General features: G+C 43.0%; 1 protein-coding gene across 1 annotated transcript in view; it reads left to right on the top strand.

Annotated features, from left to right (window-relative positions):
- Positions 1-4,232, top strand: part of GPC3 (glypican 3) — a 514,875-nt gene extending 510,643 nt beyond the window's left edge. Inside the window, exon 8 of the mRNA XM_058292375.2 lies at positions 3,712-4,232. Coding sequence (XP_058148358.1) covers positions 3,712-3,881 — 170 coding nt within the window. The 3' untranslated portion in view covers positions 3,882-4,232. The remainder of the gene's footprint in view (positions 1-3,711) is intronic.
- The last annotated feature ends 9,186 nt before the right edge of the window (positions 4,233-13,418 follow it).

Below are 13,418 nucleotides of genomic sequence, written 5' to 3'. Positions count from 1 at the left end.
CAACATAAACTTTTCCAACTCAGGTACTCACAAGTATACCATTCAATGTGATTAATCACATGCTCCATGTTACAATGCCTGCACCACCTTCCTTTACTAAAACTTTTCCATCTCCCCACATACAAACCCTATACCCATTTTACATTAACTTCCTACTCCCCTTGCCCCCCAACTCTAGCAACCTGTATTCTAATTTCTTTTACTATCAGCCTGAATATTCTCCAGTATTTTTTTGTAGTTATCATAGAGCTTCAGTTTATTGTCTTAAATCTATAACAAACTCATATGCTTTGATACCAACTTACCTTCAATAATATACACAAACTATGTTCCTATACCTCTCCACCTCCCCTACCTTGATGTAGTTCTCATCACAAATTACATGTTTATACATTATGAGTCCTGAACCATTGCTTTATCATGACATATTATGCATTTGCCTTTTAGATACTGGAGGAAATAAAAAGTGGAGCTCCAGACCAAAAATGCAGCAGCACTCATATTTATATTTATCCCCTCATTACTCTTATCAGAGATCTTTATTTCATCATGCAGCTTTGATCTATTATCTAGTGTCCTTTTCTTTCTTTCAACCTGCAGAACTCTTTTTTAGCATCTCGTGTAGGGCAGGACTAGTGGTAAAAAACTCTCCCCCCTCAGTTCTTGTTTATCTGGGAATGTCTTAATCTCTCCCTCATTTTTGAAAGGCAGTTTCCCCAGATATAGAATTCTTGGTTGGCAGTTTGTTTATTGTTGTTTTTGTTTTGTTTTGTTTTGCCTTTTTGCTTTCCAGACTTTGAATATGTCTCCCCACTGCTTTCTTGCCTCCATGGATTTCTGATGAGAAATTGGCATTTGATGTTATTGCAGCTCCTTTGTATACGACATGTTGCTGCTTCTCTCTGGCAGCTTTCAAAATTCTCTCTTTATCTTTGGTTTTTGACAGTTTCATTATAATGTGCTACAGTGTGGGTCTATTTGGGTTTATGCTGTTTGGATTTCATTGAGCCTGTTGGATGTGTATATTCATGTCTTTCATTTAATTTGGGAAGTTTAGAGCCATTATTTCTTTGAATATTCTCTTTGCCCTTTCTTTCTGTTTCTGGAACTCCTATGATGTATATACTGGTATACAGGTTCCTCAGGCTCTATTCACTTTTTTTCATTCTTTTTTCCTCCTGTTCTTCAGATGGGATGATTTCAATAGTCTTAACAACAGTTTCACGGATTCTTCTCGTGGCTCCAATCTGCCGTTGAACCCCTCTAGAGAACTCTCAATTTCTATTAATGTGGCTTCAGCTCTCTTGAATTCCTTTTCCTAATTTCTCTGTATTGATATTCCCTTTGTGCTCATCTATCATTTTCCCGGTTTTCTTTAGTTCTTTTTTTTTCTTCTTCAAAGCTGAAACATACTCCATTTAGTTCCATCTTGAGTACTAAGTGGACAATTAGATTTTTTCAAAACCATTTTCCGTAATGCTTTTTTAAAAAAGATTTATTTTTTATTTATTTCTCTCCCCATCCCCCCCTCCCATTTTTCTGCTCTCTGTGTCCATTCACTGGGTGTTCTTCTGTGACCGCTTCTATCCTTATCAGCGGCACCGGGAATCTGTGCTTCTTTTTGGTGTGTCATCTTGTATCAGCTCTCTGTGTGTGCAGTGCCATTCTTGGGCAGGCTGCACTTTCTTTCACGCTGGGCGGCTCTCCTTACGGGGCACACACCTTGTGCATGGGACTCCTCGCGGGGACACCCCTGCATGGCACGGCACTCCTTGCGCACATCAGCACTGTGCATGGGACAGCTCCACACAGGTCAAGGAGGCCTGGGGTTTGAACCACAGACCTCCCATGTGGTAGACGGACGCCCTATCCATTGGGCCAAGTCCGCTTCCCTTTCCATAACGCTTTATATTTTATATTTCCCAACCTTATCCAACAGTATGCAATGACTTCAACTCAGGACAATCCATTAAATCAATATTTTAACCAATCCAGGAGTTTAAATATTTGTTTTTCCAGCATCCTTACTATATCTTTAGTTCCTTGTCCATGTTTTCCTTTAGCTCTTTGAGCATATTTAGCATCTTTTTTTCTTAAAGTCTTTGTCTAGCACGTCCCAGGTCTGATCTCCTCACTGATGGTTTCTTCAATGCTTTAATTTTTCCTGCTTTCCTGGGCCATCACTTCCTGTTTCTTTATTGTTTTGCTATCTTTTGTTGAAACCTGGACATTTTTATGTTTTAACATGTTATTTCTGGAATTTAGGCTCTATAACGTCTGTTCCTTAACAGCTAGCATACTAGTGTTATCCAGCTAGCATACTAGTGTTATGGCAAAGCTTTCCTTGATTGCCAGATGCTAATCAAAAATAAAGGGGAGTAAAAACTGAAAACACTTTCCCCAGTCTTTGCAGATTGACCTGCCTAAAAGCTCTCCTTGGGGCTGATCCATACAATGAGTTTAGAGAATAGTTCCAGACCAAAGCAAAGGGACCTTCCTGGTCCTTTTTGCATTCCTCTTGTTTTAGGCACGTATGCATGTGTGGCCCTAGGAAGTCTTCCATTTACAAAGTTCCAAATGTCCCCTCTTTCCTAGGAAACAGGTTCCTCACAGTCCCAGGCACTGCACTGTGTGTCCTACAGCCAGTGATCCCTTGCCCCAGGCAGCACAACTTGACTGAACTCCCACATCACTCTGTAGGAGAGCTCATTGAGCTGCCTTCAACACACAGGGCAGGTTCTAGCAGGGCAAGTCCCTCAGGCCACCACCAGACAGATAAGGTCAAATATGCATGCTCCCAGTATGTGCACAAGGGTTACTCTGCTCCCTTGCAAATTGGGCCTAGGGATATGCACTGGGAGCCCAAGCAGGTCCAGCACCAAGCCAGTGAGGGGTGGGGGAGGGGCCAGGCAGGCCCTGCTATGAAACAGTTAAGTTGCCTTTTCTCCTAATCCTGCACTTGCCCTGTTACTGTAGTCCTTTAACTGTTTTCTGGAACGTTGAGAAAGATGTTTTTGCCAGTTCTTGCTGGTTATTCAAAGTTGTACAGGGGGGATGGAGCCCTGAAATGTCTCTCTCTCATCTTCGATTTGACTGGGGGGGGGAGGGTCACGATAAGCCCTTATAAATAAATGAAGGACTATTTGGGAAAAATAAAACAACTTTCAATAATCAACTACCCTATCCTCAACTCTATTTAAAGCAAGGGGCCCAGGACAAAGAAATCTGCATGGGATGCAGGACCCAGAAAAAGTACCCTAGGTGCCCACAAAAACCCCCCACCCTATACACACAAGCAAAGATATGTAGTCAACTATGCAGCACCTTAAAATTCGATACCAGTGAGATCTGGTGAAAATGACCTTCAAGCTCAGCCCTGCCTGGGAGGAAATGTTTCAAAGAGACGACAGGCACCCCTGAAGCATGGGTGGAGCCAAAAGAGAGAGGAGAGCAGCCTACCAGGTCCCATTCCCTCCACCTTGGTGTGGCCTCTGGAAGGAACACCGCTTGCCATCTCCTTCCATGCACGTCCCTTCTCTCCCACCTCGCCAGTCCTCCAATCTCCTTCCCATCTCTTGGCAGCCTTCCTTTCAGAGAAAGAAATCAGAGCTGGGACATCCCAGGAGTCCAGAAAAGTTCTTAAATCACAAATAGCATAGGCCTGGCATTGTTGGCAATCCTGTACTTAAACTCCTTCTTTTCTTTGGGCAGAACTTGCTTACGATCTGGACGTGGATGATGCTCCTGGAAGCAAGCAACATGTGAATCACAAGGACAATGAGATTGCCGCCTCTCACAACCTCGGGAACGGCCATTCCCCACTGAAGGTTCTAACGAGCATGGCGCTCTATGTGGTGTGCTTTTTCTTCTTGGTGCGCTGACTTCCTAGTGCACGGCACACGTGCTGCCCTTTGGCACCCTGTGGTCCTGCGCTATTAAGGGAACCACCTTCTTATTTTTTTCTATTTTTTTATCTTATATACCTCTTCCAGCCATTAAGTAGAGGACTAACCATGAGTTATGTTTTCGAAAATCAAATGGCAGCTTTATGAGGAAGGTCAACTTTAGTGGTAGTTTAGATTGTCCTTTTGCAAAGAAAAAAAAAAAGTTGTGCCAAATTATTTTCCTATGTTTGGCTGCTAGTACATAGTTACCATGTCTCTCTCTCTTTCTCTTTGCATGGATTTCTTTGAAAAAAAAAAAAAAACAATAAATGATCAAATAAAAGTGCATTGTCTTTTGTGCAAACCATCATATGTAGTGGCCACCCAACACTTTCTTCCTTCTCACTCAGCTTTCTATTCAGTATTTTAAAAAATCACTCCAGGTCCCAACTAGGGTTTTTGAAACCAACCCCTTGTCCAAGGACAGGGGGCAGAAATCAATCCTGGTCCTGAGCCCCAGTCAAAAATCCGCTCACCCCCAATACCCACCTAACTCACAGTCTCCATTTAGAAACCGTGGATTGCAATGTCTTGCCTATGAAACCCGAGGTATCACCAGAGTTCCCAGTTCTCTCTTTAAAAATGCTGTACCCAACTAGACATCATCTGAGTGGGTAACATACAAGTGCATGATTATATTCTTCCTTTCTGATTCCATGTTCACATACTGCGTCTACCTCTCCCAATCCCAGCAAGGTGAGCCCAAACAGTGGAAGAAATAAAGCAGAAGCAGCCTCTTTGCTGCTCTCGGGCTTGCTTTCAGGCACCATTCTCCAAGGGTTTTGTCATGTCGCATGGGTGCCAGTTACCCTGGGTCAGGTTGCAAAGGTTGTCATCAGGAAGCTCATGATTTATAGGAAGCCATGCTCACTCTTGGCCGCAGGTGAGTTTCTGCAACATTCATTCATTTCACAACTCAGTTTTGAGTATCTATTCAGCCCCAGGTTACTTTACCCAATCCCAGAGACAGTGGAAAACAAAACTGATTCCACCCCTACTTGCAAGGAGCTAAAGGTCTGGGACCAATACTAGTTCCAACAGGGACTTTTGTCTACGGTGGGCTTAGTATTATTATTTAAATCTGGTTTTTCACACCTATAACACCACAAACAATAGCGGGGCTTATGCAGATTCTCGAACATTCTGCTGCAAAAGAGCCCCAGGAGTATCCAATTTGCCCTTGTTTATAATGCACAGCACATTGCCCTTTTGCCAGGTCAGCGCAATTGAAACACTGTTGATTCTTTCTAAAGGGTGGGAACCTAATTCCCATTTGAAGGCAAGGGCGGAAGGAGCTGGCCATGGGAGAAGCTGAGTAAGTTGGAGAATGAGAGGGTGAGATGCAAGGAAGGCGTAGCAGCAAAGGTTAAGGAATGGGCTGGGAAGCCCTCTTTGATAGTATGAGGTGGTCCCAGTTAGGTTCTCTGATTTTTGTCAGGTGCCTGGAGGTCACCACTTGGGAAACAGAAGGTGCAATTTCTCACAATTTACCCTCCCCTCCCCCTATCCTGCCATCACCAGCGCACTTTTGTCAAGGTCTTCTGTGGTGCACAGGTTTCCAATATCCAGTTTTGTCCTCTGCAGAAATTCTCACAAACACAAATTGGAAATCTTCCATTTGGTGTTTCCTTCCATTGGTGTGATTGAAGTTAAGACTGCAGTCAGTTGTATTTGTTAACATGATTTCAACAATTTGTAGTGGTTGGTAAGACTTGAGAAGGAAAGTCTGTGTTTTTAGAACCATTATTAATGGTATAGGTGTGAGGTTTAGAAGAACCTTCGGGCTTTGATTCATGAGACCTAAACACTAGAAAGGTTTGCTCCTTGGACTCAGAGTGTGATAGTCTAACACCAGCCTTAAAGAATGATTTAAAGCCCAGTTACCATCTAATAACCGTCCCTGTCATTCCACAGAAAGGTTTTTATTTAATGTGGCAAAAATAATTTGTGGCTCTAAAGCTAAGTTTTGTGTCTGCAAGCAGGAGACAGTTTCCTCTCTGGGAAGTGGAGGAGACTGTCAGTTTTCACACTCCCTTCTCATGCATTCCCTCTACCCCCCAATCTCAGTTTCCCTATTGTAAAGTGGAGAATCAGGAAACTATTTCTAGCCTCTCTCTTTTTATTTTTTTACATTTTTTTAAAGATATATAAAACACACAAAATGTTACATTAAAAAATATAAGAGGCTCCTATATACCCTACCCCTGCCACCCCTGTCCCACAACCTCTTTCATTAATGTGGCACACTCATTGCATTTGGTGAGTACATTTTGGAGCACTGCTGCACCACATGGATTATAGTTTACATGGTAGTTGACACTCTCCCCCAGTCCATTCAGTGGGTTATGGCAGGCTATATGATGTCCAGCATCTGTCCCTGCAATATCATTCAGGACAACTCCAAGTCCCAAAAATGCCCCCATCTCACACCTCTTCTTCCCTCTCCCTGCCCTCAGCAACTCCTGTGGCCTCTGTCTCCACATCAATGATACAATTTCTTCCTTTGCTAGAGTCACATAATTCTATAGTAGAATACCAGTAAGTCCACTTTAATCCATATTTTATTCCTCCAACCTGAAGACCCTGGGATGGCGATGTCCACTCTACCTCTAAACTGAGAGGGAACTTAGATCCCACATTCTAGCCTCTCCCTTGCTTTGATGTTGTGGACCTGTTGGTCCCTCTGCTCAACACTGGTGTCATGAATGTGCCTTTCCCTCGATGCCTCTCAGGAGTTTTCCAGCCCAAGATCACATTTGGCTTGTTTCAGTTCCCAGACCATGACCCAAGCCAGGCACGGTGTCTCCTGTCTTGGTACACTCTCTGCAGGCTGAGTGTTGAGGGGCAATTCCAATGCCACCAGCTTGCTGCCTTCAGCTAACCGGATGGGATCAGTAGCCATAGGCAGTCATGAAACCTGGAAAATCCATCATCTCCTATTGACATTTACTTTGCCTCAACAGCCTGCCTGTGCCTGCATTTGGTGCATGCCTTTTCCTATCCCCCCCTTTTTTTTTATTCCCCTAGTCCCGTTTCACCACGAGCTAGTGATTTTTCAACTTTGCAGAATTTCTTCTACCCTTTGATTTAAATGCCCTACATCTGAATTACATTAAGATGACATGTTTGTCCTTAAAATAGGCCCAGCAGCTGGGAAGTTACCCCATTTTGTTGGAAGTTTCCTGGCCTCGTTCTCATTGGGTGCACCTATGACCTTCCACTGGCTCAAATGTTAATTTCATAGAATCCTTGACTCCTTTGGCTGAAAGGGACCCCAATGGTAATCCCGTACTTGGACTTTGCTTGATTTATCTCCTAAAGCAGGATCCCACTAGATCACAAAGCACCCTATTTGGTTGCTAGACACCTCTAATTTTTAGCCAATGTATTTTTTCTCAAGAGAAAAAGTTATTACAAAATCAATATATTGGTAATAAAAATTCTAACAATACAGAATTATATTAAGTCAAAAAATGATTTTGCCCCATCATTTCCTACCTTATATGGATCCACTATTAAGTATTTGATTTACATCCTTCCAGTCTTTTTTCCCCCTCTTTCTATGCATGTATATTCACATACATGAGACTATACTGAACATACAATTCTGTAATATGAACCAATCCGTACTAGGTGAGCCTAAATTTGCCTTCCTATAGTTTCCACCCATTGGTCCTGGCTCTTGCATAAAGAGCAACACAGGATTAAAGTGATACGACTTTTCACACAGCTGACCTTCAACAATATTTTTGCTCCCGCGACCAAGCCCGCTGCGAGAATGAAGCTGACTGGCTCGGCCCGGCTGGCAGAGCCTGGGACTCTGCGGTGGGCTAGCCTGTGCCAGCTCAGCATGGGGAAGGGGCAGGCTGCCGCCCCCTAGCGCGTCGACTTCTCTCAGGGTCCCTCCCTCTTCTGACCAAACCATGCCTTAGGGGTGGCCCCAGACGCCTTCGGAATGGCAGACAGGGCCAGAAAGCAGCCCACCGTTTTTTTTTTTTTTCTGTCTGTAAGACCTGAGGCCAGTTCTTTTACTGAGAGCCTCCCCGCCTGAACCGCCCCCTGTGGCTGGGTTGTCTGGGTCAAATCTGGTGGCAGCTTTAGTCTCAGATTCTTTGGAAAGAGGCAGGACTGGGGCCCTTGGCCGGTTTTGCAGTCTCCACATTTTATGCCGTGAGGCCCACCTGTCTAAGGCATTGAGGTCTAACTGGGAGGAGGCCCTGCTGGCCGCAGGTCCTCTGTCCACTGACTTCCTCCCAGGAGATGCCAGCCTCCAGCCTTTCCCAGGGTGCTTGTGGAGAGTGGGGCAGCAGCCCATCACTGCCCCCTGTCAACTCCAAATTAGGACAGCCAGGTGGACTGAGAAGTTTGCAATGGGAATCATTGTTCTGACACTCTCACACACTTAAAAAACAGTCATTTTTAATCACCAACTCTTGAGTCTTCTGGGTTGTTTTCTATGCCAGCACATCCAGCTCCTTCAGTCCCACTCTGCTTCAATGGGTATGTGGTCCTTTCATGCCCACAGTTGAGCCCACGGTTGAGGTAGAGCCTGAGCACAGCAGAAAATGGGTTGTTATGTTCCCATAGGGGCCCAGGGCCATTACCAGAACAGCCCTAGACGCAGATTCTTGCTTAGCAGCCATGTCACCCTCTTGATACATGATGCGCTTGTGGCCAGCTGAAATGCCCAGATGTTTTTCAGGAATGACCACTCACTCAAGTCTCTTCCATCCCATACCTGTGCAGTTGATTTTTAAAAACTAAATTCCAGCAAGTGGATGTGGCCAAATCAATTGGGCCCCCGTCTACCATATGGGAGGTCCTGGGTTCAATTCCCAGGGCCTCCTGGTGAAGTCGAGCCAGCCCACACCGCAGAGGTGGCCTGTGCAGAGAACTGACACAAGGTGATGCAAAAAAAGAGGGACACAGAGGAAAAGACAATGAGAGACAACAAACCAGGGAGCTGAGGTAGCTCAAGCGATTGAGTGTCTCTCTCCCAAATCAGAAGGTCCCCGGATCGTTTCCCAGTGCCTCTGAAAGAGAAGACGAGAAGAGAAGACAAGCAGACACAGAAGAACATTCAGCAAATGGATACAGAGAGCAGACAGTGAGCTCAAGTGGCAGGAGGAGGTGGGAAGGGGGCAATAAATGAAAATAAAATGAATCTTAAAAAAAAGAACAACTAAATTCCGAGGGCGTTTGATTTTACTTGTTTCTATTGTGCCAGACACTGTATGTGCATGTGTGTCTGTGTGTACACTGGGATAGAGAAATTTTATTCCTTGTCAAGGCCACAACATTTTTGGAAGTCCTTTTTAAAATTGCTATTGAGCCAGTTTACTTGCCATTCAGGAAAACCAGCCTCATTTCTTTATAGTTACACCTTATTTGGGACCAAAAATAATATTTCTCAGCTTGATCACTCCTTCCCTAGATTTGCAGCCAAGTAACTTTTAGCTGTTTTTGAAAACCAAATCTGCCTTCAAGAAACAAAGTCCCCCATGAGAAGATTTCAAAGTATGTGCTATGGGATGTGAAGGTTTTTTTCCCAGAGAAAAGTTCCAGAAAATTTGAGGGCAATGTCCCTGGTGTAGTGATTCCTTTCCAAGGGGACATCTTAGAAGGACACAACACTAGTTTGGATGTAGAAAGTCTGTTATGTTTGCCAAGAAACCAACAAAATAAGCTCATTGTTTCTTATTCTCATATCTATTTAGAAATAAATATTTTGACTTTGAAGGATTCGTATTTAAAATAGAGTACAGGGTTAGCATGTAGTAGGTACTTGATAAGTGTTTAATGAATCCAGTATTGATTTTACAAGTATTTACTGAGGACCACTTTGGGCCGGGCCATGTGCTGTGTACTAGATAAGCAACATATAATACAGACACAGTCCCTGCCTTCATGAGGTTTCAAGTCTATTGGAGAAGATAGGTTGCCCATCCCTGGAAGAGGGGAGATATATAATATGTGTGGCACACACTGCAGAGCATTATGCGGTAATTAGAAGCAATGAACCATATATACACCCATAAGCACTGATGGATCTTAAAACCATAGTGTCAGGGAGTGGGTGTGACTCAAGCAGTTGAGTGCCTGCTTCCCACATGGGAAGTCCCCGGTTCCATTCCCAATGACTCCTAGAAACAAACAAAAAAACAAGCAAACAAACAAACAAAAGAACAGCCGATCTCTGCCAAGGTCTCTGCCTTCCCTTCCAGAATTTGCTGTCTCCTGGAGCTCAGCTGTGGGCAAGCAAGCATATAGCTCATCTCTTCAGCCTTGAGCTGCTCTGTGGGCCAAGCCTCTTGGGGGTTTTGTGCCTCAGTTTTGGCTACTAGTGATCCTTGAGTCATCTCTCTCTTATGGCCAGGTCACAATGGCAAAGTTCCCTTTTCTGTGTGTCTTCTTTCTCTCTGTGTCCCCATTTATATAAGGCACCAGAAAGAGGGCAGAATCACAACATGAGTCATGCTTCACTGATGTAGTTAATCAAAAGCAATCTAATCAAGTGATATAATCAAGGTGCCTTAACTAAATCTAATGCAATCAAAGGGTCTCACATCCACAGGAGTGGATTAGTTAAAAAATCATAATCTTTTGGGGGCAGGGAGGATTCACCAAATTCAAACAGACACACATAGTGTGGGTAAAAAAGGCAAAGAAAAAGAGAGCTAAATGACATTGCACCTATAACTCCACAAAACAACAAAAACAACCCAATTGAAAAATGTGCAAAACATTTGTATAGACATTTCTCTAAAGAAGATATACAAATGGCTAAAAGCACATGAAAAATGCTCAACATTATTAGCCACTAGGGAGAAGCAAATCAAAACCCACAATGAGATACTAGTTCACACCCACTATTAAGAAAATGGAAAATTACAAGTGTTATAGAAGATGTGGAGAGAGATGAACCCTCATTTTTGGTGGAAATGTAAAATCATGCAGCACTGTAGGGAACACAATTTGGCAGTTCCTCAGAAAGTTAAGCATAGAATCACCATATGATCTAATAATTCCTCTTGTAAGTATATACCTAAATAACTGAAGGCAGGGACTGGAACAGATATTTGCACACTGATGTTCATGAGAGCATTATTCACAATTGTCAGAATACGTAAGCAGCTTAAGTGTCCATCAACTGATGAATGGATAAATTAAATATGGTATATACACACAGTGGAATATTATCCAGTCATAAAAATGAATCAAGTTTAGATACATGCAACAACATGAATGAACCTCGAGAACATCATGTTGAATGAAATAAGCCAGACACAAAAGGACAGATAATGTGTAATCTAATTATTTCATATCAGTGAGATCATAGAGTCAGAATCTACAATGTAGGTTACCAGGTGTCAGGGTAAGGATAGGGGTAGTGAATGTGGAGTTAATGATTAAATTGTACGAACTTTCTATTCGGGATGATGGAAATGTTTTGGCAATGGATGGTGGTGATGGTAGCACAGAATTGTGAATGTAACTAACAGCACTGAGATATATATGTATATTTTTCTGTCTGGTTGTGTCATTAGACTTTTTGGTGCGTTGCTTCACTGCACAGGGGCCTCTGCCTCCCTGCCCTGCACGGGGGCCTGTGTCTCACTGCACAGGTCTGGAACACCTTTTTTCTATCTTTCTTTTTTTTACCAGGAGGTCCCAGGGACTGAACCTGGGTCCTCCTATAGTAAATGGGAGCTCAATTTCTTGATCCACAGCCACTTCCCATGAAATATATATTTGATTGTAGTTAATAGGGGAAATTTTAGGTTGTATATATGTTACTAGAATAAAAGTTTTAAAGAAATCCATGGGGTTGCCCAACAGAGTGAACCCTAATTTAAACCACACAATATAGTTAAGAGTATAGTTATAAAAATGTGCTTTCATCAGTTTTACCAAACATACCACACTGATGCAAGGTATTAACATGAGGGTAGTATATGGGAAAACCTGTGTTTTGTGCATGATTGTTCTGTTAAACCCAAAATTTCTCTAATAAAAAACACATGTGCACACCAAAAGATATAAATTGACCTCATTAGAATGGTTGCCTTTGCAGGGAGGGGACCTTGGATAAAGAAGGCTAAATCAGACAAAGCAAAACAGGGCATTGCCTGGACCAACTATGATGGTGTACCATTCTTAGCAACTAAGATACAAAACCAAAGTTAGTCCAAGAAGAAAGGGAGGGAAAGAGGGAGGAAAGAGGAAAGCCTAACGATTTCAGGAGAAACATCTTTTCTCAACAAATACCTTGATTTATAGCACTTCACTCTTGACTATACTTTGCAGATATTGCCTTTTACAAATTGAAGGTTTGTGGCAACCCTGCTTCGAACAAGTCTATCAGCACCATTTTTCCAACAGCATGTGCTCACTTCTTGTCTCTGTGTGACATTTTCGTAATTCTCTCAATATTTCAAACTTTTTTGTTATTAGCATATCTGTTATGGTGATCTGTCACTGTTTTAACTGTTTTGGGACACCATGAATGGCATCCATAAGACAACAAATTCAATCAATAAATGTGTGGTCTTTTTTTTCCCCAAGGTTTATTTATTTATCCCCTGCCCCCCATTGTTTATGCCCACTGTCTGCTCTCTGTGTCCATTTGCTGTGTTCTCTTTGTGCCTGCTAGTCTTCTCTTTTGGAGTCATCAGGAACCAAACCTGGGACCTCCCATATGTTAGGCGGGAGCTCAATCACTTGAGCTATAGCCGTTTCCCCATTTTGTGTGTTCTGACTCCTCCACCAACCAGCTGTTCCCCATCTCTCAGACTTTCCTCTGGCCTCCCTGTTCTCTGAGACACAACAATACTGAAATTAGGACAATTAACAGCCCTACAGTGGCCACTTGAAAGGAAGAGTCCCACATCTCTCATTTCAAATCAAAAGCTAGCTATTATTAAGCATAGTGAGGAAGGATGTCAAAAGTCAAGATGGGCTGAAAGCTAGGCTTCTTGCACCAAATAGTTAGCCAAATCGTGAATACAAAGGAAAAGTTCTTGAAGGAAATAAAAGTGCTACACCAGTGAACACACAAAGCAAAACAGCCTTATTGCTGATGTGGAGAAAGTTTTGGTGGTCTTGACAGAAGACCAAAACAGCCACATCATTCCCTTAAACCAAAGCCTAATCCAGAGGAAACCCCTAATTCTTCTATTCTGTGAAGGCTGAGAGAGGTGCAGGGGTTGGTTCATGAGGTTTAAGGAAAGAAGCTGTCTCTCGAACATAAAAGTGCAAGGTGAAGCAACCAGTGCTGATGGAGAAGCTGCAGCAAGTTATCCAGATGATCTAGCCAAGATTGTTGATGAAGGTGGCTACACTAAACAACAGATTTTCAGTGTAGATGAAATAGCCTTCTTTTCGAAGGAGATGCCATCTAGGACTTTGGTAGCTAGAGAGGAGAAGTTAATGCCTGGCTTCAAAGCTTCAAAGGACAGGCTAACATTCTTGTTA

The sequence above is a fragment of the Dasypus novemcinctus genome, chromosome X (assembly GCF_030445035.2).
Source record: "Dasypus novemcinctus isolate mDasNov1 chromosome X, mDasNov1.1.hap2, whole genome shotgun sequence".
NCBI classification, from domain to species: Eukaryota; Metazoa; Chordata; class Mammalia; order Cingulata; family Dasypodidae; genus Dasypus; species Dasypus novemcinctus.
This window is presented reverse-complemented; position numbering and strand designations above follow the sequence as displayed.